This window comes from Podarcis gaigeae, assembly GCF_964106915.1.
Source record: "Podarcis gaigeae genome assembly, chromosome: 10".
In the NCBI taxonomy this organism is placed as follows: Eukaryota; Metazoa; Chordata; class Lepidosauria; order Squamata; family Lacertidae; genus Podarcis; species Podarcis gaigeae.
The window spans coordinates 48,732,822-48,758,125 of record NC_139686.1 but is presented as its reverse complement, the minus strand read 5'-3'; the positions used below and the strand labels follow the sequence as shown (position 1 = coordinate 48,758,125).

At 42.8% G+C, this 25,304-nt stretch overlaps 1 protein-coding gene across 1 annotated transcript in view; it reads left to right on the top strand.

Annotated features, from left to right (window-relative positions):
• The first annotated feature begins 10,075 nt into the window (after positions 1-10,075).
• ANO6 (anoctamin 6) overlaps positions 10,076-25,304 on the top strand; it is a 72,605-nt gene continuing 57,376 nt past the window's right edge. The window contains exon 1 of the mRNA XM_083699105.1: positions 10,076-10,319. Coding sequence (XP_083555231.1) covers positions 10,196-10,319 — 124 coding nt within the window. The 5' untranslated portion in view covers positions 10,076-10,195. The remainder of the gene's footprint in view (positions 10,320-25,304) is intronic.

Below are 25,304 nucleotides of genomic sequence, written 5' to 3'. Positions count from 1 at the left end.
GAATGAAATATCTTATTCTGGCAGGGGACAGAACACGCTTAGGGCACAATCGGCTGGGAAGTTCCCCTACCCAAGAACAACTGAAATCTATTTTGTTTGGGTTTGCACAGATGGTCACAACCTAGCTCTCAGTCTGCAAACAAACTTTCAAAGCCTACCCAAATGGAACGTTGCAGGAAAGAAGGAAAGAAAGAAAGAAAGAAAGAAAGAAAGAAAGAAAGAAAGAAAGAAAGAAAGAAAGATTCCAAACACCATCATTGGAAAAGGCCAGGTGTGATTCCCTCTTAAGCCCGTTCGATTCCTGAATGAAGCGGGAATTTCAGGAAGCTGAACTTCAGGACCAATGGAGATGCTGGTAAATGAATCTCAGGGACAAAGGATGAAATGGTGGATTACAAATGAGCACTCCCTTTAGTTAGCTTGCTAAATTGGTGTGCAGTGCTGGAAAAAAGAGAACAATGGCTGCCTCCTGACACCAGGCTGTTTGTCTGGTGAGTGCTCCTCATTGCAAATGTTGGTACTATGCGAGTATTTTTTTTGTCTTTCTATAAAGTCCTAATGAGCTCCTTGGGTGAGAGTGAAACCCGTTGCCTTTTCACACTGTGCTCAAGACCCCTAAACTTCACGGGGTCAGGCCTAAAGAAAGGTTAATGGACCATGAGGTGCTGCTTAATAGACCCGATATTAACACAGCAGCAAGAATGTCACCAAATGCAAAGTTTAGGGCATCCTATGAATGAGTTATTTGTTACACTCGATAATATACACAGATGATAACAGATTAGCAGCACTACATCAATGTCATCGCAGCAGGACTTTTGGAATCTCCCAGGTATGAAATAACGTTGGCAAATTTGCCCTCCCCACAAAGAACAAGGGCCTTCATTTGCTTCCAGGGACGGCATCGTAAGCGATATCCATCTCTGTACGTATCAGGCCAATAATAAGTAATGTTGTTGTCCCCCCCCCCCCCTTTCAAATTGGTTGTGTGTGTGTATGTGGAATCTCTTTGTTAAAAACAAAAAAAAACCTCCACTGGGGTGGACTCAAACAATAGAATATTTGCATATGAGAGGAATGAGAGCATGGCTGGGCCTGCTATGCTAGGAAGCTTAAATAAAAAAAATAAAAAGAATCAGAGCTAACTGTTTAGCCCTATTCCACAGAACACTAGGCCTGTGTCAAAATGCACACCCTGGAAAGTATCTTCCTTTATAGGATTTTGTCCTGGGTCTTTTCTTTGCATTGTTCCAGAGAAAAATATACTTTGCACACTAATCTTATTCAGCCAAAAGAACATAAACAGCCGTGTTGTGGGTGCCTTATAAGGACCCTCATTGAGTTCTTTTTTTAAAAAAAAGCAATTGTCTTTGTTATTAAACGTCTTATCCCAACCCTCCAATTGTGCATATATTTAACAGGTGCAGTGCCTTTTTTAAAAAAAAGAACCTCCCCCCAAAAAAATCTAGGGCTGCACAGTGCATCTCACTTAACCTTTCAGATCCCTTGCAGGGATCATGTTCCATATAACCTGCTCCTTCCTGTGCTTTGACATTTAATGTGCTCCCCCACCATGCTTCCATATTTATTTATTACTTGTAAGGTGTTTGTAGAATTTATTTTTATTTAAATATTTATAGGCCGCAAGGCGGCATACAACATACAAAATTGCAATAAGATGATAAAAGTGAGGGCTGCGTACACACCATACGTTTGAAGTACATTTTTTTGCCTGCCCACAAAGAATCCTGGGAACTGTAGTTTGTTAAGGGTGTTGGGAATCGTAGCACTGTGTGTTTGCAGGCAAAGATTATGGCCGACAGTCCCCATGCACAGACGAAAGGCTGCTTATCTTTCACCTTATCAGTTTCAGATAAAAAGAGGAGAGGAAACTTCAAAGGTGTACAGGAAAATGAAACTGATTTTTTAAAATGTTACATGGAGAAAATACAAGAGACGTTACACATACTTCTGTAAAACAAGAAAATCTTTAATAAAAAAAATCAATACAAAAAAAAAATGGTGTACAGGAATCAACGTTTATACATACTAAAGTCCCCTGAAATTCAGTGAGGCTTATTATCAAATTGATCATAGAATTGTAAAGTTGGAAGGGACCTCGGGGGGTCATTCAGTCCAACCCCCCGCAAATGCAGGAATCTTTTGCCTAACTCGGGGCTCAAACCCACAATCCTGAGATTAAGAGTCTCATGCTCTACCAACTGGTGTGTAGGATTGTACCGTTAATAAACTGATTTCTACACACTGTTGATGCATATATATATATATATATATATATATATATATATATACAGTCATACCTCATGTTACGTCCGCTTCATGTTGCGTTCTTTCAAGTTACGTCCCCAGCAACCCGGAAGTACCGGAAAGGGTTACTTCCAGGTTTTGCCACTCGCGCATGCACAGAAGCGCAAAATGACATCACACGTATGCGCAGAAGCGGCAAATCACAACCCACACGTGTGCAGATGCGCCGCTGCGGGTTGCACTCTTTTCATGTTGCGAATGGGCCTCCAGAACAGATCCCATTCGCACCACCCACGTCCCACAGCGTAGTGCAGTGTGTGTGCAGCAATGCAAAATCCAGAGAGAGAGAGAGAGAGAGAGCAGCGCACAGAAACGCCGTTTACCTTCCCACCAGAGCGTTACCTGTTTATCTACTTGCACTTTGACGTGCTTTCGAACAGCTAGGTTGGCAGGAACAGGGACTGAGCAATGGGAGCTCACCCTGTCATGGGGATTCAAACCACAAACCTTCTGATCGGCAAGTCCTAGGCTCTGTGGTTTAATGCACAGTGCCACCCACATCCCTTACATAAGCGTAGACATTTGCATAAGACTTGGCCCACATAAGGCCTCCTCCAACACCTGAAACATAAATTCAGGTAGGAGTGAACAATCCGATTGCAATTTAAAGCTTTAGTGCCGAAATATTTGACTGTACAGAATCACAGAATTGTATAGCTGGAAGGGACCACAAGAGTTGTCTAGTCCATCTTCCTGCAATACAGGAATAAATAGGCTTTGGTTGCCATCTTGCTTTGTGAAGAAAACAGCTGTATACATACAGCTGTACAAATATTCCAGTTTCTGATCTCATCACCATCCGCAAAGCTTGGTAGATAATCAAATACCTGGGATTTTCTACATATGTTTGTTTGGTGTTACTGTGTATATGTCAGTTCTAGTAAGAGCGAAATGAAACCTTCCAAGCTAGGAGTTGTACAAATTTGCATTAGGATCACAGCATTGCTTCTTAAATCAAACCAAGCTTGTTCCTAGAACATAGGGTTTTTAGTCCGTTGCAGATGCAGCTTAGGTGGTAGCAGCTGCTGTTTCAGGCCAAAAACCAAAACATGACTGCCTCCAGGAGGCCGTGGTGAACAAGGTGATCTGGAGTTTGTAGCTGAGCTACAAAAATTGTTGGCCCATTTGACAAAGCCCCAGGAGGAAATATAACAATGGAGGGTAGTTAGCTAGCCTGTATAGTTGTTGTTTAGTCGTTTAGTCGTGTCCGACTCTTTGTGACCCCATGGACCAGAGCATGCCAGGCATTCCTGTCTTCCACTGCCTCCCGCAGTTTAGTCAAACTCATGCTGGTAGCTTCGAGAACACCATCCAACCATCTTGTCCTCTATCGTCCCCTTCTCTTTGTGCCCTCAATCTTTCCCAACATCAGGGTCTTTTCCAGGGAGTCTTCTCTTCTCATGAGGTGGCCTCAGCTTCACGGTCTGTCCTTCCAGTGAGCACTCAGGGCTGATTTTCTTAAGAGTGGATACGTTTGATCTTCTTGCAGTCCATGGGACTCTCAAGAGTCTCCTCCAGCACCATAATTCAAAAGCATCAATTCTTCGGCAATCAGCCTTCTCTATGGTCCAGCTCTCACTTCCATACATCACTACTGGGAAAACCATAGCTTTAACTATACAGACCTTTGTTGGCAAGGTGATGTCTAGGCATCATCACCTAGCCTGTTTAGTACTGATAGCTAAAAAGTTTGCAATGGTCAAGTGATTGTTAGCATGTAGCTTGGACATGGATGGCAGAAGATCTTTTTAATTGGGGTGACGTGGTTGCCACATAGCTGCCAAGGAAGAGGTGGTGCTGTGTGGTTGCTAAGAAACTGTGCTGCTCCTTGGAAGTCCCTGGTTCAAATCTTTCCTCTGACACAAAATCGCTAGCTACCTTAGGCAAGGCACAGTCTCTCAGCCTCATTCCCTGGGGAAATAACCCCAAATCTGCCTTGTAGAGTTGTTGTAAGAATCACACCTAGATAATGCATGCAAAGTGCTTGAAAGTGCTATACAAAAGCCGAGCGTTAAACCAAACGAGGGTTCACTGGGAATCAACCCTGGAATCTGCAGTAAATGGTAGAACTCTGTTCTGTAATATGTGAATTAACGAAAGGGCAGAAAATGGCTTGCTTTCATCACTGAATAGTAACTAAGTGCAATCCTATTCCAAAATGTCAGGTTTTAAAGGCAGGGATTTTAGACTAGAAGTCGTTATTTCCAGCAATGTTTGACCTGGCACCCTGCTCCCATCAGATGGATAATTGGTGCAATTTTTCTAGCTTCTATAGGGAATGATTTTCTGTCTGGTGAAGTATTCTATTTAGTGGGGGCTTTTGTTGTCAGGGCACACAGGGGGAAATGTAAATTGAAACTTTAAGACACGCTTCAAATAATATATTGACATTTCTACAGAAAATGCATCAAGCATTTTATAAATGTGTTTTATGATTGTAGTACTCTTAGAGAAATTGTTTCTGAGGGGTTGTTTTCTGTTTATGTAGTGTTTCCCCCCATTTTTTACTTGGGGAAAAGTCATAAAAGAAACACGCAGGCTGGGTTTTACTCATCTCGTCTCCTCATGTGAGGAATTTTGATTTCTTTCATTTGGAGGAAATAGACATTGATGAAACACGCTGGCAAACCAATGGAGCATGTCTGAAAAAAATAATCCAGCCTGGGAAAATGTTCCTTAATATGACCTCAATATTTTGTAAGGCCCATGCTGGTATTTCTGAAAAGCAAAGGTTAAGGTTTTTTATTTATGGTGAGAAAAATGTTTCCTTAGTTAAAGGTTGTATAAATATGCCCTCCTGTGGCCAAATGATGGATTGCAAGTACTGAAAAATGCTCAGATGTTGCAGTTAAGGGGGAAACACACTGGTCAGACGGAACAACAGGGTTTACATGCTCTCAGCACTAAGAATGGGAAGAAATGGCACTGCCTAAAAACAGGAGTTAAAATTTGCCTCCAGACACATGCATCACCTTGCCCTATTTCTTATAACCTTCAGCAGGATCAAAATACAGCTTCACAGTACAGAAAGGCAGACTTGCTTACATGGGCCTTGTCTATACTACTAGCTGTGTAATCATCAGTATGTAGAAAGGAACAGGATTTCCCAGTTTTTCTCTCTTTGGCTCACTGTTAGCGGTTTGTACTGAACTATGGGCAGCGCCTCATCAAGTTATGTAAGGTCAAAGCATTCCTAGAACTCTGTTGTCGCAGCACAACAAGTTCTATGGCGTACGTGTTTGTTGTGTGACGACGACGCTGCCAGTTTTGCAGAAAGTTGAGTGGGCTAAATGAGGACAAGACCTATCCTTTCAATACCACGATCCTTTGGAAAAACCCTCCTTCCCCTCCTGTGCTGATGTGCTGTGCAAGAAAGGGAACAGATGCTTAGCAGAGTGCCCATGGCAACCAGTCCTTGGGTTTCCTAGGTGATTCGCTGGCTGATAGCCAAAGGGAAGAACGGTGACAAAAGTTAAACGCAAGGCAGAGGAAACACATTTGCACTCAGGTGAAGCAGGGCTGCAGCAACCACCCAAAAGTTGAAATATTCAGGTCAACGTCCTGACAGGATGGTTTTATTGATTCACAATATTTATATCCCAGCTTTTCACAGTTCTGTCTACTACAGGTTGGTGACAAAGTTGCTGGGGCACAGTTTCTTTAAGTGACCATCCATTTTTTACATTTAATACTACTAATAATAATTGTATTATTTATATTCTGCCCATCTGGCTGCGTTGCATTTAGACATGGGACATACTGCATTAGTTTCCCTGTTGTGCTGCTAGTTCTGCTGTCCCATTTTCTAATAGGTACATGGGTGGTGCTGTGGTCTAAACCACTGAGCCTCTTGGGCTTGCCGATCAGAAGGTCAGTAGTTTAAATCCCAGTGACAGGGTGAGCTCCCGTTGCTTGGTCCCAGCTCCTGCCAAACTAGCAGTTGAAAGCATGCCAGTGCAAGTAGATAAATGGGTAAAGCTGTGGCAGGAAGGGAAATGGTGTTTCTGTGTGCTATGGTTTCCATCACAGTGTTCTGTTGCACCAGAAGTGGTTTAGTCATGCTGGCCACATGACCCGGAAAGCTGTCTGTGGACAAACACCAGCTCCCTCGGCCTGAAAGTGAGATGAGTGCCACAACCCCATAGTCACCTTTGACTGGACTTAACCGTCCAGGGGTCCTTTACCTTTACCTTTTAAAAAGGTAAAAGTAAAGGGACCCCTGACAGTTAAGTCCAGTCACGAATGATTTTGAGGTTGTGGCGCTCATCTCACTTTACAGACCGGGGGAGCCGGCATTTGTCCGCTTCTGTAGACAGTTTTTCCAGGTCATGTGGCCAGCATGACTAAGCCACTTCTGGTGAAGCCAGAGCAGTGCATGGAAACGCTGTTTACCTTCCCGCCGGAGTGGTACCTATTTATCTACTTGCACTGCGTGCTTTCAAACTGCTAGGTTGGCAGGAACTAGGACTGAACAATGGGGGCTCACCCCATCTCGGGGCCTCAAACTGCTGACCTTCCAATTGGCAAGTCCAAGCGGTACAGTGGTTTAAACCACAGCGCCACCCACGTCCCTCACCTTTACCTTTACCTTACCCATTTTCTAATGTTCCTTTCACATTGTGCAGTACATGTTGTGTCGGGGGCCTGTGGGGTTTTGACTAGCATACCGGCACTTCAAGCTACACTTCAAGCACTTCAAGGTGCTTGTGAAGGAACACACACTTTGGCCCTTGGGATTCAGTTCTGCAGGGTGCTGCTTCCCAAGCACCTTTCCTTGCTAAGCAGAACCCACAGGATTGAAACTCTGCTGGTGGTGATCATCTCCCCACATCACCTCCTCCTTCTCCTGCCTGACTATATGTTTAATTAGTTTTAAAAAACCATAACCCCTAAATAAACATTCTCCCCCTAGTTTATTTCAGGGCCGGATATGGGTTAGGTGTTCCCTGAGTTAGATGGGTGTGACTCTGCAAGGCCTATTATCTATTAAAATGATTGTATTCATTTAGAAGGTCAGTACAGTGGTACCTTGGGTTACAGACGCTTCAGGTTACATACGCTTCAGGTTACAGACTCCGCTAACCCAGAAATAGTGCTTCAGGTTAAGAACTTTGCTTCAGGATGAGAACAAAAATCGTGCTCCGGCGGCACGGCAGCAGCAGTAGGCCCCATTAGCTAAAGTGATGCTTCAGGTTAAGAACAGTTTCAGGTTAAGTATGGACCTCCGGAACAAATAAAGTACTTAACCTGAGGTACCACTGTATTTTAAGTGGATGTCAGGTGCTTGTTGTGTCTGAGGACATTGCTCCCATGCAGTGTAAGACAAGGTTCTTAGTTGTCTGCACAGGGCCGGCTCTGCTGCTAGGCATGGTGAGACAGCTGCTTCAGACTGAAGATGCTGGGAGGCAGGCAGAGGCAGGAAGGCGGTAGAGGACAGAGCTGTGTGTGCCTTGCAACCCCTTGCTAACCTTAGGTGCTGTAAGGTTGCTGTCCTGCCACCAGTGCTGAACTAAGATTCAGCTGCCAGTTTGGTCTGTTTCTGTTGATGGGCTTGCAGGGTGTGGTCTTGTCCTTTGCCTTAGGCAACAATATATATTGGGTTGGCCCTGTGGCTGTGTTAGCATGCACCTGGAAGTATAGGATGTACACACACACACACACACACACACCCATGATGAAAGCATGAATCCTGCAATGCACCTTTACAGTACGTGTTGGTACAGCATTCTCCCTATATGATCAGCAGCAAATTTTATCGTCAGTTGTTATTACCAGTTCAGTTCAGTAGAGGGCAAAAGAGACTGTCATCATTTCATACTGGAACTTGCACAGAGGCATGAAAATTAACAAGTCCTTGGAGGGTTATACACAACTGGAAACAATGCTAAATTGGGTTATGACTGCTTCGCACCGTTTTTCTATACACAGTCATTTTAATTTCCTCTAATACGTCACTGCAGTGCCAATGAAAATACTGGGAATCAGTTTCTGACACTGGGAAATGTGGCCCAGTCACAGGAATGTTTTTTTCATCAGTCTCTTGGAAATCATGCTTTATCCACTGGAAAACAATTAACAAAAATGCTCTTTTGGTTTTCCATGAACTCAGCAGGATTCACAATCAGCCCTTATGTCCCTTTGTTGCTTAATTTTTGCTATCTTGACTTGCTGAAGTCGCCATTCCCCTGGGGTTTGGCTGTTCTGCTCTACAGACTCTCTAGAATCTAATGTTATATTTTCAGGGTGGAGACTGGACACATTTTGCCTCCCGCAATGTCTACCCCCTGCCAAAGCAGGCACCATGTAACACAGAGCATGGTATTCTTATGTTTATTAGATATGTAGTTTTTATACCCTCCAGGACAGATCACAATATCAAATATGTAATAGAAATAAGACACACACACAGAGGGACAGTAAAAGCAACCTAACACCCAAAGCTGCAAAAATCAGCAGTGGTAAAGAATCAACACCAACCGCTCCAGAGTCAGCACCAACTTTTGTGTACATACCATACATTTTAAAACATTGCAGGGGGTTGGACTAGATAACCCTTGGGAACTCTAGTTTGTGGAGGGTGCTGGGAACTGCAGCTTTGTTAGGAGCAAACCTCAGCTACCAGGATTCTTGGGGAAATAATAACGTGCATTAAAGGCATATGTGCAGCTATCATGTTCCTTTCTTTCTTTTCTTTTTTTTGTAGACAACTCTGAGCACTTCTGGTTACCCGCTCACAAAGCGTTTCTTCAGAAATGGCTCTTCTTTAGAAGGCAGCTGGTTGGGAGCAAAGCAGAACAATGCATTTTGTGTAACAGTGGGGCGGAAGTTCAAATAATGATCCTGAAATAGCCTTATATTTTTTGGGGGGGACGGTTGCCTTTTCCTGCATTGCAGTGAGTGGGACGAGAATCCAGGGGTTCCCCGACCTTGGGTCTCCAGCTGCTGTTGGACTGCAACTCCCATCATCCCTAGCTAGCGGGACCCGCTGTCAGGGTGATGGGAATTGTAGTCCCAAAAAAACAGCTGGCGACCCAAGTTTGGGAAACCCTGACTCTCATCCTCAGGGTCCCTTCCAAGTCGAAATTTCTGCGAAAGGTCCTATTGGACTATAAAGAATATAGAGAATTTAATGGATTATGGAAGATCCTAAGGGATCTAAAGGGATGGAAGTGAAGAACAGAGGTAAAGGAGAATTAAATAACAAAAGAAGTGTGGCTTAGGCGGTGGAAGTCTTTTAAGATATTTTAATTAAGATTTGAATTTTATAATGTGTGCAAGTGTAATTTTGGAATTACTGTTTATGGAAAACAGCATTTTCTTTCTTTCCTTTTTTCTTTTCCTTTGCTTTTTTATTTTTTCGTTTCTTCTTACTCTTTATCTCCTTTCACAGTTTATGTGTGGCAAATATGTAAATAATTGTGTTTTTGCAGAGATGTCTGGAAATTTGATTGTATTATTCAATAAAGTTATATTTTAATTATTATTATTTTTTAAAGGTCCTATTGGGAAGAGAGCGAGTTGCTGGCTGCTGCTTCGGGCTCGACGAGACCCCTGGCTGAGGTAACTTGAGGGGAACCACGCGCCCCTGAAGGAAAAAGCGGGGAAGCCCCGCCACCCCAGCCCCGTCTCTATGGCAACGGGAGGAAACTCCCTGCTCACTTTCCCGCCTCTTTCTCTCAGTCCGGGCGGGCTGCCAAGAGGGCGGCGCCTTCAGCCCAGCCCGCTGCTCTGGCTCAGGCCGCCCCGCCTTTCTCCTTTCCCCGCGGCTCTCGGAGAGGGGAAGGCGGGCTCTCTGGTTGCGGGAGCCCCGGGGCTGCTTTCCTCCTGCTGCTGGAGATTATTCCATATTATCTGCAGGAAAGGAGGAATGCAGCAGCAGCAGCAGCGACGGACTTCTGGGGAGATGAATGCGGAGAAGGAGGGTGTGTTGCTGGAGCTGGAGGAAGATGACGAGGAAGAAGAGGGAGAGGAGGAAGAAGATGGGGAGATGGGTGAGTAAGGAGGATCTGTGTGTGTGTCTACACGTGTACATTCCGTGCATTTGAAACGCCCCCCTCGGGGGAAAAGAATGTTGGGAACTGTACTTTTACCCCCCGCCGAGCTACAATTCCCAGCAAGCTACAGATCCCAGGGGAGAGGCGTGCTTGAAATAGGCTTGAAATGAGACGGTGGAGGAAGCGCGTCTCAACTGCAGCACTTTCGAGCTAAGGCGACCGAGCTTGCTTTGCAACAGGGAGATCTGAATCACGTCTTAAAAGTCTCTCCCCAAAGAGAGAGAAAGGAAAGGGTGGGTTCCCGTTTCATTGGCTGCCCTTTGATTCACCCTTTTTTGTTTTTAAAGCGGCGTGTCAACAGCTTGGACAGTGGCGCAGGCAGCACAAAGTTAACTCGGAAAGTTTGGCTCCGCTATTCTTTCCAGCTCCTTTGCAGGCCGTTCCGCGGAGTTATTTGGCTTGCACTATTCAGCTGGGTCTGATAGTGTCCTGTGCCTGGAGGAAAAAGTCTTCTTTCTAATCCTGAGTTGAAAGACCTCGCCGTTATTCTCTCCCCAGTGCTCGCCTCGCTCCCCTCCCTGCTTCCAAAATGCTGATCTGAGATTTGAACGGAACATCCGTAAAGAAAACTGACGGCCATGGGCGTTTTGATGGGCTTGGGAAAGAATGCAGTGTTGTTCCGGAATCTTTGGTTGTTGCTTTTATTATTTTTGTCTGGGAGTTGAAAGTTCAGTGATCATTTGTCACTTTTCCAGATAAATGTGAGTCAGAAAAGACGGAAGAATAAGCTGGGAGGATAAATGAGACCTAAAGGCATGGTTGTGGTTGTTTGTTTTTTGCAACAGATGATCTGGAAATACTCAATAGCGCCACCTTTCTCCCCGTGCGAAAGGCAATTCTTTTAAATACTGCTAGGATATATAAGTTGAGGGTAACAATCCAGCAAAAGTCTCGACCAAGGCTGTAGTCCTCCTAACCCCACCTCCCTGGGAGTAAGCCCCACTGAATCCAACGGGACTTACTTCTGAGTAGATGGGCTGCAGACCTGACTATGGCTCCATTTAAAGCACATCTCCCACCCCCTAGAATCAAGGAAACTGTAGTTTACCCCTCACAGAGCTATAATTCCCAACACCCTTGGCTACAATTTCCAGGATTTTTGGAGGAAAACATTCTCTAAATGTATGGTGTACATACAGGCTGCAAGTCCCATTGAAATAAAAAAAATTTAGGTTAGTCACAAACCCTCTGCTGCTGTTTTAAATAACTATATCAGTAAATAAAGCAATAAAATGTGTACTTTATTAAATCTAAGCTGTCCTGTTCTGGAAAAGTACATGGAAGTAAGTTTAACAAAGAAGTAACATGCTGGAACTGACAGTGGGAGAAAGATGCAGTTTGCTGTAGTGATGGAGCCAGCATTCCACTGTAGGCCCAGTGGGGAACACAATCTCTTGGGTTGCTGCGTTAAAAGCCACCTCCTGTGTCTCACTTGGACCTCACTGCTGGCATCAGCATCAAGAAGAAGCAGCTCTGCTTTCCCAGTTTTGCCATGCCTTAATTTGACTGCCAAAGCATGAGAGAAAAGGCATGATGAGTAAGAAAAAAATGTATTCTCTGTCTGTAAGGGGGAAAAGTAGTTAACTGTCTCTCACAGATAAAACATAAGAGAGCTGTTTGCTTATTTATTAAGTTACATTTTTTAAATCAACTTTCTTTTCAAACAACCTGGGAGTTGGATTGCAGCCTAAGTCATGCTTAAGAGTGAACCCATTGAAACCAAAGAGACTAACTTAGGCCCCACTGATTTCAAAGGGACTGGTTTAAGGATTACCAAGTGTGAAGTCCATTTCAATGGGCTTGTTCTAAGCATGACTTAGGCTGCAGTCCAAACCCTTATATGCCAAGCTAATGCCATTTGGCATTGGGTCTGATCTGGGCCCGGTCACTGTGCCAGCCTGGCACTGCCTACCCTCCCCACAACCTGCATTCCCTTCCCACTTTCCTTTGCTGTCAACCATGAGGGACAAGACTGCTGGAGCTAGGATTGCTCTGCCTGTGTGGATTCAACCCTTGCTGCTGCAGGTGACATATGATTAATGAAGAGCAAATGAACAGAACAATTAAAAAAAAGTCTATTAAAGCTGCGTAAAAACTATGACTCACCAAAGAGACAAAACAGTACCAACTGAAGGTCGCATCAATCAACCATAACCAGTTATACTCCATGTTAAAATGCCAAAGTGATACAAAGAGGGACTCATCCAGCTGCTACAAAAGAGAAACTAGCAGAGTACCACTCCAAAACAACCTCTAGGGCACATTCAGCATACCCTCATAAATAGGCAGAGGCCGCATTCAGATGTACGGCTAAATCCTTGTTTAACATTACATAAATGAGCCTAGCCTCTTCCTGTGCTTCTAAGCTATTCCTTCTCCTCTTTGTGGCTTCCCACAGGCCTAAGAAAAGGAATTTGGAAGCTTTTGTTTTCCCTTAACTGTGGTTTATAACTTTCCAGCCTTAGTTACAAATGTTTCTTTCCCCATAAAATTGTCACAAAAATTGCTTTTTGTAATTTAGTACACAAAAAAATGTTACTCCAATCTTCTCCTTCTACTTTGTAAAACAAACCTGGCATTTAACTCTTCTAAATTATAGTGCAGGTCTGTCTACATAATTGACACGAGTCTTCCTTGCAATCATGAAACCGTTTACTTCTGCCTAAGTTGTCAACGGAAATAAAACGAAGCAAAGACAACAAACAACTGATGTGTGTGATATTTGCTGGTGATGCATGGAATCAGAAGAGACTGGGTATTAGGAGCTGTTCAGATTTATCAAAGGGATAGTGTGTGAATTATTTATCATCTTTGTTTCAAATTCTAACAAGGCAAAAGTCAATAGACATGTGATTGTATCTATTGCCATTTGTATTATGCTTAGGGCAAGTACCGTTATTTGTTGAAATGTAGCAAAATTATATAGGCAACTATCATTGGTGTTCAGGAAGTCTTGTAGTTTATCTGTACCAAACCTAAGTCTTGGTAAATGTCAACACAATTTTTTTAAGTGAGGTTGAATGTGCAAGCAATCAACCTGGTTTTAAAAAGACTTCAGGTACTTGGAAGTTCACATGAGCAAGTTCATTTTCCATAGCCTCTGAAATAAATTTATTGCCTTTGTATGTTCATTATATTTCTGCTCATTCTGATCATTGACCCTAATCAAACTGAAGTTGATTAATAGGGTGGGAGTTAGGTTTTAGTGTGTGTTCAGTTCAGGCTCTATAGAGCATGGGTAGGCAAACTAAGGCCCAGGGGCCGAATCTGGCCTGATCGCCTTCTAAATCCGGCCCGCGGATGGTTCGGGAATCGGCGTGTTTTTACATGAGTAGAATGTGTCCTTTTATTTAAAATGCATCTCTGGGTTATTTGTGGGGCCTGCCTGGTGTTTTTACATGAGTAGAATGTGTCCTTTTATTTAAAATGCATCTCTGGGTTATTTGTGGGGCCTGCCTGGTGTTTTTACATGAGTAGAATGCGTGCTTTTATTTAAAATGCATCGCTGGGTTATTTGTGGGGCCTGCCTGGTGTTTTTACATGAGTAGAATGCGTGCTTTTATTTAAAATGCATCTCTGGGTTATTTGTGGGGCATAGGAATCCATTCAATATTTTTTTAAAAAATATAGTCCAGTCCCCCACAAGGTCTGAGGCCCCCTGCTGAAAAAGTTTGCTGACCCCTGCTATAGAGAGAAATGTAAAAATGAAACAGAGCTACAGTATGTTTCAGGAACTAAGTTGGCATGGCATCACTTCCTTCTTTGTGGGTTGAGTCAGTCTTCTGGTTTTATAATCGAATCAAGCTGTCTTCTTAAAAACTGTCCATAGAGAGAAAGTGAACTCATGGACATTTTGTTACTTGTTTATTTCTAAAATGTCTGCTACCCTTCTGCATTGCTGCATTGCTTTCTCAATTGCTGTTGTTGTTGAATCTATAACATCAACCTGTGCAGTGGCATAGCGTGGGTTGTCAGCACCCGGGGCAAGGCAAGTAATTTGCGCCCCCTAACCCATGGATTTGCGCCCCTAACCCTAACCCCCAGATGTTGCGCCCTCTGCGGCCGGCCCCCCCTGCACCCCACACGCTACGCCACTGAACTGTGCTGGAGGTTGTACTCCGGGATGTAATCCAGAAAGAAAGTGTCCCATTAAAATCAGTGTCTTTGAATGCATGGTTTGCAACCAGGCAAACTGATACTTTCTTTCCCTCAAATTGTCATGGGCTGGTTGGACACAAAGGAATGGCGGGAGGAACCAGCTGTGGAACTACCAAGGCAAGAAAGCTCAGAGCCCAGGGAGTGATGGTGGGACAGTGATGAGAGGTCAGAGGGAGAAGACTGGAAAGAGGATATGGCAGAAGCAGAAGCAGGGCTTCGTGAGCAGGGAGAGTCTGTGGCAGAGAGGTCAAGAATTGGAAGCTGAAGTTAGTGAGGTCAAATTGAAATTAGAGGCAGAGATAAGTCAGGCTGGTGAAAAGTCATGGTTGTTTCCTCCTGCTGCTGTGACAAGCTCCCTCCCAGAACCAGGAGAGGCATGAAAAGGTCAAGGAGAGTTTGGCTGTACACAGACATACAGTCTCCAATTGCTTGGGGAAAGCTCTGGAGAGGAGGAGACATAGACAGTTGTGGGAAGGTGGGGACCTTTAGTCTTGGCAACTGATTTCCTGGAAGAAGACCCACCCAGAATAAGTTGCTGCTCATTAGGCCTGGCACTCAGAAAAGTCTGTGGAGATTGTGTTTTTGCTCATCAAGTGTTAACTCCAACTTTGGACCGTGTGATTACTGACCACCACACCCTGTGACATAACTGTAGCAGTTGTTGCTCAAGAAAAGTTTTGTGCCTTGTCATGGAAGGTTAATGCACATACCAGAAAGAAGGAAAACTAGGCAAGTTTTGTCTCCCTCCAAAAAGAACGGCAACAGAAAACTTCTGGCACTGTGTGTGTGTGTGTGTGTGTCCAGTTGCCACCTGGTGGCTAAATCCTATAATGACACTATCCACCTGTACTACATTAACAGTGGAATAGCACGCAAAGCAAGTAGGGCCTAGATTAAGCTAGATCTCTAGCTTTCATGTGGTTTACTGTAAGGGGAACTCCCAGTACTGCTCTTGGCACAAGGCTGCCTAGCATTAAAAACTCAGAGCTACCAAGGAATGGTAGAATTATTCCTTTATTCCCAAGGAAGAATGTCAAATAATTATGGCTCATGTGGAAAGGAAAATGGAAAAGTTATGGAACAACAGCAAAAAAAAAAATCAACAGTGAATTCTGTTGTGGTATCTATCGTTCTGAAATTTGTGTAAAAATGTATATAAGACTTACCCCTTACCATCTTAGGGCCCAACCAGATGAGATGATGGAGATCAGTGGTACTGATGCTTTCTTCAAAGCTTCAAAGCAGCCATTGGTTGGGGAAGCGATTGAATCAGGCCTGTGGTGCTAGTTAATTGAAGTTGCTGTTAGTTCTGCAGGACAGGAGCGGAAGATAGAGATACCTCTAATAGTGGATGTTATGAGCATTTGAGCAGGACTAAAGCGAGTACAAGTGGCTTTCTCTCTCCCTGCCCCAAGGCTCAAAATTTATCTTGCCGATCATGTTCTTAAAATTCTTACTATAGTTTAACAAGTACCTGGTTGTACAGTATTTTTTTCCCAGACAAGTTCCAGTGAAATAGATAGTTCCTAGATAGTTCTAGTGAAATAAAAATCTTCACTTGCTGACCTGAGTTGAGGTTCTGGTTGAATGAGGAATGCCACATTTTTAACAAGTAGGAAAAGATTTATGTCTGAACACTTATTTTAATTTCCCAAGCTTCTAGGCCCCAGAATTCTGGGTTACTTGGCAAAATACATTCTAGCTTCTCTGGGATAGAAATCTAATAATTTGCCACCCTCCTAAATTATGTATTCAGCAACTGTACAGGTGCAATAAAAAAATGATCCATTATCCGTAACATAAATTTATTTTACAAGCAATTGCTAACTTCTTTAGTATACTCCTAGGAGTTTTTGTGTGTGAAATATGACACCCATAACATTAGGATGCAGCAGAGCATCTTCTTCAGTTACCTAGGATAGTTTAAGTCATGTTGTTTTCCGGTTTTTGCTTTATCTCTTAGATATTTTTATGTATGGGGCCTTCTTCAAGAAAACACCCATTTAGAATTCCTTTTCTGAAACTACTCAGTGTGTTGTTTTACATGCTAAAACTAAACCAGTCTAAGTTGTATTCTCTTCCAGTTATTTGTTTTCTTCATGTTCACACTAAAGAAAGTTATTTCTTCTACTATCTAACTGTCAAGGAGGTGGATACGCAACTAGTCAACTAGAGAGAGTAAAGATAAGATATTTCTAGAATTGTTGCCTTCCTTACAAGCAGAAAGTGGGACATCAAACTTTCCACGCACAAAAAGGCAAAAAGTACCACATTTTGAAGAACTGCACATGTTATCCTATAGGATTGCACTTCCTACCTTTCTTCCAAAGAGTTCAGGGTAATGTACATGGTTCTTATCCTTTCCAACCCTGTGAGGTAAGTTAGGATGAGACAGAAATAGCCAACATATGCCCTCCAGATATTGTCAGATTAAACTCCCATCAGCCCCAACCATTGGTTATCCTGGCTTGAGCTTGATAACATCTGGAGGAACAATACTGGCTACCTTTGGACTGAGACATAGTGACTGGCCCAAGTTCTCCCAGCAAGCAGCAGTCTCAGGACCAATCCATGTCTGGAACTGCTTTTCTGCATGGTTTGGTCCATTCTAATACTTGAATCCAAGAAGTAGTGCTATGCCAAAACCTATGCCATCCCCAGCATGCTTTAGAATTGCTTTAGAATTGAGAGCCAGTGTGGTGTAGTGGTTAAGAGTGGTAGTCTCGTAATCTGGGGAACCGGGTTCGCATCTCCGCTCCTCCACATGCAGCTGCTGGGGGACCTTGGGCTAGTCACACTTCTTTGAAGTCTCTTAGCACCACTCACCTCACAGAGTGTTTGTTGTGGGGGAGGAAGGGAAAGGAGAATGTTAGCCACTTTGAGACTCCTTAAAGGGAGTGAAAGGTGGGATATCAAATCCAAACTCTTCTTCTTCTTTAGTATATAGGTGAGTGCAAAATTGAGCTTACTATATCATTGCAAGGTGGCCAAGGGTGTTGCGTGTGTCTCCCACCATCCCATTAAATATTTCTCCAGCACTCTGCAACTTCCCTGCCTCTCCAAACTCCCTGGTATGAAAAAAAGCCTCTTTATCTAGTGATGGGCTTTAACTAAAGTGCAGAAAACTTGGTAGGCTGTCAGGGTACATTCCAGACAGGAAGCCAAGGATTTGGGAAGGCTGCAGGTTGAAGACCATCAAAGAGATGATTTATAGAATGAGAGAGAGGATACTCACAACCTCGAAATCTGTGTCGAAAGTAAAGTAAATGTGGATGACAAATCCACAAGTTTTCGCTCCCCTTTGATAATTTTCAAATGTAATTTCTTTTCTCAGTAATTGATGGAGAATAGTCACAAAAAATATTGGAAGAAATATTTGGCGCACTGCTATTGGGCTGTACCCCAACAACACTTGGAGGGCCACAGGTTAGCCTTTTCTGGTCTACACCTAAACTCCCTATTCCTACTAGTGGTCCAGGCTATATTTGAGTTGATGTAATCTACATCAAGAGAGAAGTTATCTAGGGCTAGTCAGCTTCTGTGGCCAATTCTCAATTCTTCATCTGCATTTGCTCCCTGCCTTAATTCTTTTGTTTAATCAAATTCAACATTTCTCCAGAAGCAGCACAGGGATATTTCGAAGATAAATACGTTAAAGGCTCTGGTTACTATAGCAATTGTGGGGGGCAAGAAGAAACAAATTGGACTAATGACCCAAATTGTCTTTATTACCCATCTCCCTCCATAAGACCAGACCTTCCTTATATGCCCCACTGGCAAAATCTAATATGTATTTTGGCAAGCAGCCTTGTCTGCTTTAGTTCTCGAGCAACTTATCTCATACTAATTAAGATTCTGAATAGAAGATTCATCTTTTTCATCTAGCCTATAGTTTTATGATAATATATTTATATCCTGCACATAGGCCTGCATGATAGCTTACAGTAATGCTAAATACTAATAAAATAATTAATAATACAATAAAATAAAATATTAGTGTCACAATAAAACAGGAAGCAGTATAGAGAAAGCAAAATGGGAAAGAAAAACAGAACCATAACTAATATTAAACTTCCTGTTCTCACCCAAGGCATAGTGGAACAGGAAAGTTTTACGGTAATTTGTTTTCCAAAGACAGATAAAGAGTCCTGCGGCCTTTCTGATAAAAGAAACTCTGAAGTGAAAGTGCCACTAGAAAGAATATTTCACACCTAATTGCTGACAAACTAATTTCTGATAAAGATGGCATTGGGAGTAGGCTCTAACCAAATAACTTAATGTTCAGAAAAAAATCATGGCAGCCTCTGGTATATCCTAGTCTGGCTGGATGGGAAGGTGTATGGCAGCACTTTGAAGATTGTATCTAAACTCACCGTTAATCAGTGGAACTCCTTCAGCACTGGTGTAATGTGTTCTAAGAGGCCAACACTGGTTAACAGCAGTCCTGCTACATTCTGCACTACAGTGGTACTTCAGGTTACATATGCTTCAGGTTACAGACTCCACTAACCCAGAAATAGTACCTTGGGTTAAGAACATTGCTTTAGGATGAGAACAGAAATCTGCTGCGGCGGCGGCAGCAGGAAGCCCCATTAGCTAAAGTGGTGCTTCAGGTTAAGAACAGTTTCAGGTTAAGAACAGACCTCCAGAATGAATTAAGTATTTAACCCGAGGTACCACTGTAGTTTCCAAAGGGTGTTTGGATAAGTCATTTTGTAAAAAAAATGTACTTACCCAAGCAGGATTTGATTTAGTTACAGTGTATGTGTATGTAGGGTCATTTAATGTGGGGTCATCTGACGTCCTGTTAAAAGTGTTGTGGGAGGCAGGAATTATTGGTTTGTTGTTTGTTTTTACTGTGTATTTTGTGGTTTTATATTATGATTTTATTTTGTGAAACATCCTGAGATCTGTGAATGAAGGGCATTATACAAATTCAATAAATAATACTAAAAATAATAATACTGCAATGGTTGATTTTGAAAATACTAAGTATGTGTTAATGGCTAGTCATTGGCTGTTATGTCAGTACCTGAGACTGGTCTGAAAGCAAAGAGTAAGGTTACCTTAACTTCCATCACAGAGCTTCGGTATGCTGATGACAATGTAGTGTGTGCACACTCAGAGGATGACTTCCAAGTCATCCTAAAAATCTTTGCAGAAGCTTATGAAAAGATTGGCCTATTGCTCAACATCCAAAAAACCAAAGGGCTGCACCAACAAGGACAAAACAACCCCTCTGCAGTGCCATAAATCCAATTCAATGGTGTAATGTTGGAAAGTGTCGCTCACTTCTACCTGGGCTGTTATCTTTCCACAAGAGCTGACATTGATGCCGAAATCAAGCATCGCCTGAGCTCTGCGAGTGCAGCTTTCTCCTGAATGAAGTGCAGAGTGTTTGAGGACTGAGACATTTGCAGGGAAACCAAAATGCTTCTTTACAAAGATATTGTACTACCAAACTTATTGTATGTTTGTGTAACATGAACCACTTATAAACGCCATCTCCAAGTCCTTGAAAGATTCCATCAATGGTGTCTCCAAAATTTTTTACACATCACTTGGGAAGAAAGGCAAACTAATGTAAAAGCAACGATTCTTCAACATCAACTTTGTTGGACTGGTTATGTTGCTCAGATGCCTGATTATCGTCTTCCAAAGTAACTACTCTATTCCGAACTTAAAAATGGAAAGTTTAATGCCGGTGGTCAACAAAAGAGGTTTAAAGACTCTCTCAAGGCAAATCTTAAAAAATGTAGTGTAAACACCGGCAATTGGGAAACACTGGCCTGCAAGCACTCCAGTTGGAAAACAGCCTTTACCAAAGGTGGCATGGGCTTTGAAGATGCTCAAGCTCAGGACAAAAAGGAGAAACGTTCTAAGAGGAAGGTACGTTTGGCAAACCATCATCATGAACAACTCCCACTCGGAAACCTATGTCCCTACTGTGGAAGGACGTGTGAATGCAGAATTGTTAAGACTGTGTTCATGGAAAACCATCTTACTCGGCTACGAATGATAAGAAGAAGAAGAAGAAGAAGAAGAAGAAGAAGAAGAAGAAGAAGAAGAAGAAGAAGGGCTGCTATGTAAGTAGCTGAGACTCGTCTGTTGGAAAGTGGTTGGTTGGTTGGTTGGTTGGTTGGTATTGCAATATTGAGAGTACAGTGGTACCTCTAGTTGCGAACTTAATTTGTTAATTCTTAATGGAGGTACATTCTTAACCTGAAACTGTTCTTAACTAGAGGCGTGCTTTCACTAATGGGGCCTCTTGCTGCCGCTGCACCACCGGCACACAATTTCTGTTCTCATCCTGGGGCAAAGTCCTCAACTCGTGGTAACTCTTCCAGGTTAGCGGAGTTTGTAACCTGAAGCGTTTGTAACCTGAGGCATTTGTAACTCGAGGTACCACTGTATTGTAAATTGCACTTCTGATTGGCTCATTGGGCAGAAATTATTAATTATGCATTGGACAGGAAAAGTGGCCTGATTGGCGGGGAGGACTCTATGCCTCTCAAATCTGATTGGTTGGTGGACAGAAATAAATAGGCCTAATCTACTCATATTGAGAGAGACTGCTGACCAGATATGAAGAAGACAGAGGGTGAGACTGGCTGGGAAGAAGCAGCTGGAGGCTAAAGGTGAAGCAGAAGCCGATGGGAAAGAGACTATCCAGGCTGGAGGAAGCTGAAAATAATAGTCTGCCTTAAAAGAGCAAAATCATTAACCTTAAGCTGAAGATGGGCAGTGAGGTCATATAAGACAGTAAGAAGAATTCAGCAAGGAGCTGACCAGAACTGCCTGTAAGCCTGGCTCAAAGGTGGTCCACAGTAGCTAGTGGGAAGAGTGACTGGGGAAGAGGGGCTAAGGGTAATGGCTATTACGTTAAAAAGTGTTAGGAACTAAAGTGTATCAGCCAGGTATATGGAAACATCTGTAACCCAGTCAGTTCTTAGATACAGCAACTTTATTACAGCATATATAAGTAACCCTTAAAGAAGCAGCAACAAACTGAAGCATGGCATTCACCTTATCATATCAGAACTTCTATTACACCATACTTCTATCAGAAAGGGTTAATAGAAAAGTAAGCTATACAGTATGCAGCTCAAGAAAGATATCTTAAATGCAGTTTCTTACCTTTAGGAAATATATTGCCCCCCTCCCAAAGACATAACCGAGGAAACATACTGTAGTCTTATCTGTGCTAAGTTTAGATCTTGGACATGGTGAGTTAATACTGCATCTGGCCTTTAAACTATGTTGGCATCTTTCTCTGTTTTATTTCCATGCTGAGATATTTTCCATCTGTGTTTTATGGACACGTGCAGGACTCAAGTTCCCCGAAACTGCCAGTTTTATCTCAGTAATGTCACTGTTTTTCTTCATTTCCATGTGTATGTTTAGTAACCAGCTACGTATTAATTAAGGAACATTTCAGTCAACCCTTGTCTTCAGCAGCGAATGCAAAATGAATGTCTGTTGAAGAGTAATTGCAGATGGGCAAGAGGGCGATTCAATTGCAGTTCAAGCAAAACATATTAAGCTACAGCATATGCACAGGAGAAGGGTTAATATGCAACTTCCTCTGCCACACTATTAAAGTACCGGGCTCATGCTAGAATACTAATTGAAGTGACTTGCTGGCACAAAAAGCAAAGGCAAGAGCCAAAAAAGCAAACAAAAGGAAATCCTTCTGTACTACACTTGTTCCTTTTTTATTATTCACTGCAGCTCTGATTTATATTGAACATTATCTGGGCCATTTCACACCCGCAAATGCCGCTAATATTCTGCATGTGAGATGAAAGACCATAGGAAGGAGTGCTTGTGTGAATCAGCAAGAGCACAGAATAACTTCTGGCGGCACCATTTCTGTCTGGTTTAGGTCATAAAAATAGCTATGCACTGCTCCTTGTGATCTAGCTCTTAATACCCAGCGTTTATAATTCAGCTTTTAAGAGTGTAACAATTGCCTTGGCATGGTCAGACTAAAGGTCCATTCATTCAGTCTCCTGTAGTATGAGATGCCCATAGCAAGCCTCCATGCCATAATGGTGGTAGCCTTCCTTTGTTGTTTGTTCTCAGCATCTTATGCTACTTCAATTATTGTAATTGACACTTATTCCTCCATAAGGGACGTGGGTGGCACTGTGATCTAAACCACTGAGCCTATTGGGCTTGCCGATCAGAAGGTCAGCGATTTGAACCCTTGTGATGGAGTGAGCTCCCATTGCTCTGTCCCAGCTCCTGCCAACCTAGCAGTTTGAAAGCACGTCCGTGCAAGTAGATAAATAGGTACCGCTGCGGCGGGAAGGTAAACGGCATTTCCGTGTGCTCTGGTTTCTGTCACGGTGTTCCATTGTGCCAAAAGTGGTTTAGTCATGCTGGCTGCATGACCCGGAAATCTGTCTGTGGACAAACGCCAGCTCCCCCAGCCTGAAAGCGAGATGAGCACCACAACCCCATAGTCACTTTTGACTGGACTTAACCTTCCAGGGGTCCTTTACCTTTATCCCTTTAAAGCCACCTGAGTCCCATTTCAGATGTTGCAGTAACACAGTAATCCTTATTTCCAGTGTGGCTAAAATCGCCACCTTCAGGTGATAATTTTTAAGGGGCCATCTGGATGTCATTCCACAGCACTCCCACAGAATGGCATCTTCATGCAGTGCTGGCTTCAGGATTTGTGGGGTCCAACATTGACAGTAAGGAGTACTTAGGGGTGCTGTAAGGAAACCTGAGTTACTTCTTAGCATAGCAAATGCTCATCAGGTTTCTATAGCACTCTAGCGAAACACTTTCAACAGAGTGATAACATCTACCAAGGAAGGGCAAGAGAAGGAGATCTGTACACATAGCCTTTCCCTTGACATACAATAACTATGAGATAATTTTTAGAAACCTTAATTCTAACATTATTATGTTTGGTCTGGGAACTTGCCCTTTCATGAGAACTGATGGTATGGGATCATTTAGCCAACCTGCCTTGCGAACAGAGATTTTGCAAGAAAAAACACAGGAAAGGAATAAGATGAAATGAAGTTTCCACTGCCATAGAATCATAGATTGTATGTAAAGCTGGAAGGGACCCATGGATCATCTACTTCAACCCCCTGCAATGCAAGAATATTTGCTGTCTCATATGGGGATCAAACCTGCAACCTTGGTGTTATTGGCACCACACTTTAACCAACTGGGCTATGCACATCATGAGCATGTTTAGAGCACAGAAAGTGGAAGCTCAGCTGTTTGTAGCCACCGGCATTAAACTTGTCTCATACAAAAATTGAACACGATCAATCCACCGTTCATAATTTTACTAGCTTCCCTCACCACTTTTTAAAACAAAAATCAAAATCAGGACCTTCAGGTGAATGCCTGAGACACTCTCCCATAAAGGCCAAGTGTGCCGTTTGCCGTGCTGCTGGATTCAAACCAAGTGGTGTTTCAGTGGCCAGCAGTGCTTTCCACCATCTTTAGCTGGTACACAAACTGCAGCCCTATCTGGAGAGAGCTGACCTTGCCACAGTGTGATGCACAACACAAGGGCCTGTCTTTAAAAACATTTCAGAAACTCAGAATTTTCCAGAATCCTTGGAAGCTAGGCAGTCAACGCCTGAAGCACCATTGTCATATTAGTGTGCTATGTACTGGTGTGTTTCTGGGCTCAATTTAAAGTGCTGCTTTTTACTTTGAAAGTCCTCAGTTTGACACTGAGTTCCTTTTTGGACTACCTGCACTATCCTGCCCACACTTTAGGATCCGATTCAGAGGCTCCCTGACATATTCACCTTTTAGGTTGCTTAGGTGGAAGTCGACAGGAAAGAGAGGTTCTTCTCTACGATGCCTGCATGACTTTGGAATTCCATTCCATCAGATCTGTACAAGGTTACTATGCTGCAGGGATTTCAGAAGACATTGAAGCATCTCTTTATCATTTGTTGTTCTAGGAGTGATGTTTTACTGGCTGGGTGATGGCTTTGGGTGTATTTTTTAAGAAGAGTTTTCCCTAAGAACCTTAAGCTTTTTAAAGCTTAAACTTTTTGTATTATTGTTTGCTTTTCATGCTGTTTTGTGTTTGTAAACCACTCTGGCTGGAAAATGCCTCCAAAGGTGGCCTAAAGTGTTGTTATTTTCAAATAAACAGGGTATATCCCATTTTATTGTGAGAAAATGTCATGAAGTATAAACAATGTACTTGGATGCTGTAAGGTTGCCATGGGTTTGCAGAATAGATTTAGTAACATGTGAATCCCAAGCAGAATGTGTAAAGGGTTTGTATTGGGGGTTTTGATTATTGATTCTGTTGTATCTTATATCAGGCATACACAGGACTTCAGCAGAGGGAAGCTGTCCATCAAGATCAGCTGCTAATCCCAAGCTCTGTAGCACAGCAGAAAGAAAAGCTGTTTCATCTTATTTGTGCTGCAGTGGTTTCCTCTGTGTATATATCTGTTGGCAGGTTAGCATCTAAGTGTAGATCTGTTTTACAGATACATTATTCAACAGTTTCCTGACCCATAACCATTTAAATGGATCTAAAATGTGAGATAGTTCCCATAGCAATGCCCCTGAGTTTGCTTGCAGCTGTAATCATTATTTTTGGCAGGTTTACTTTTCCAAATACAATGCTACCTATAAAAAATGAGGCATGTAGCATATGAGAAATATGATGAATTGTTCCATCTAAGCAGCCTGTCTAGTGGGACACGGAGGTGTCATTCATCAAAATATTCTCCTCAAATCATGGCAATTCCCCCCAGG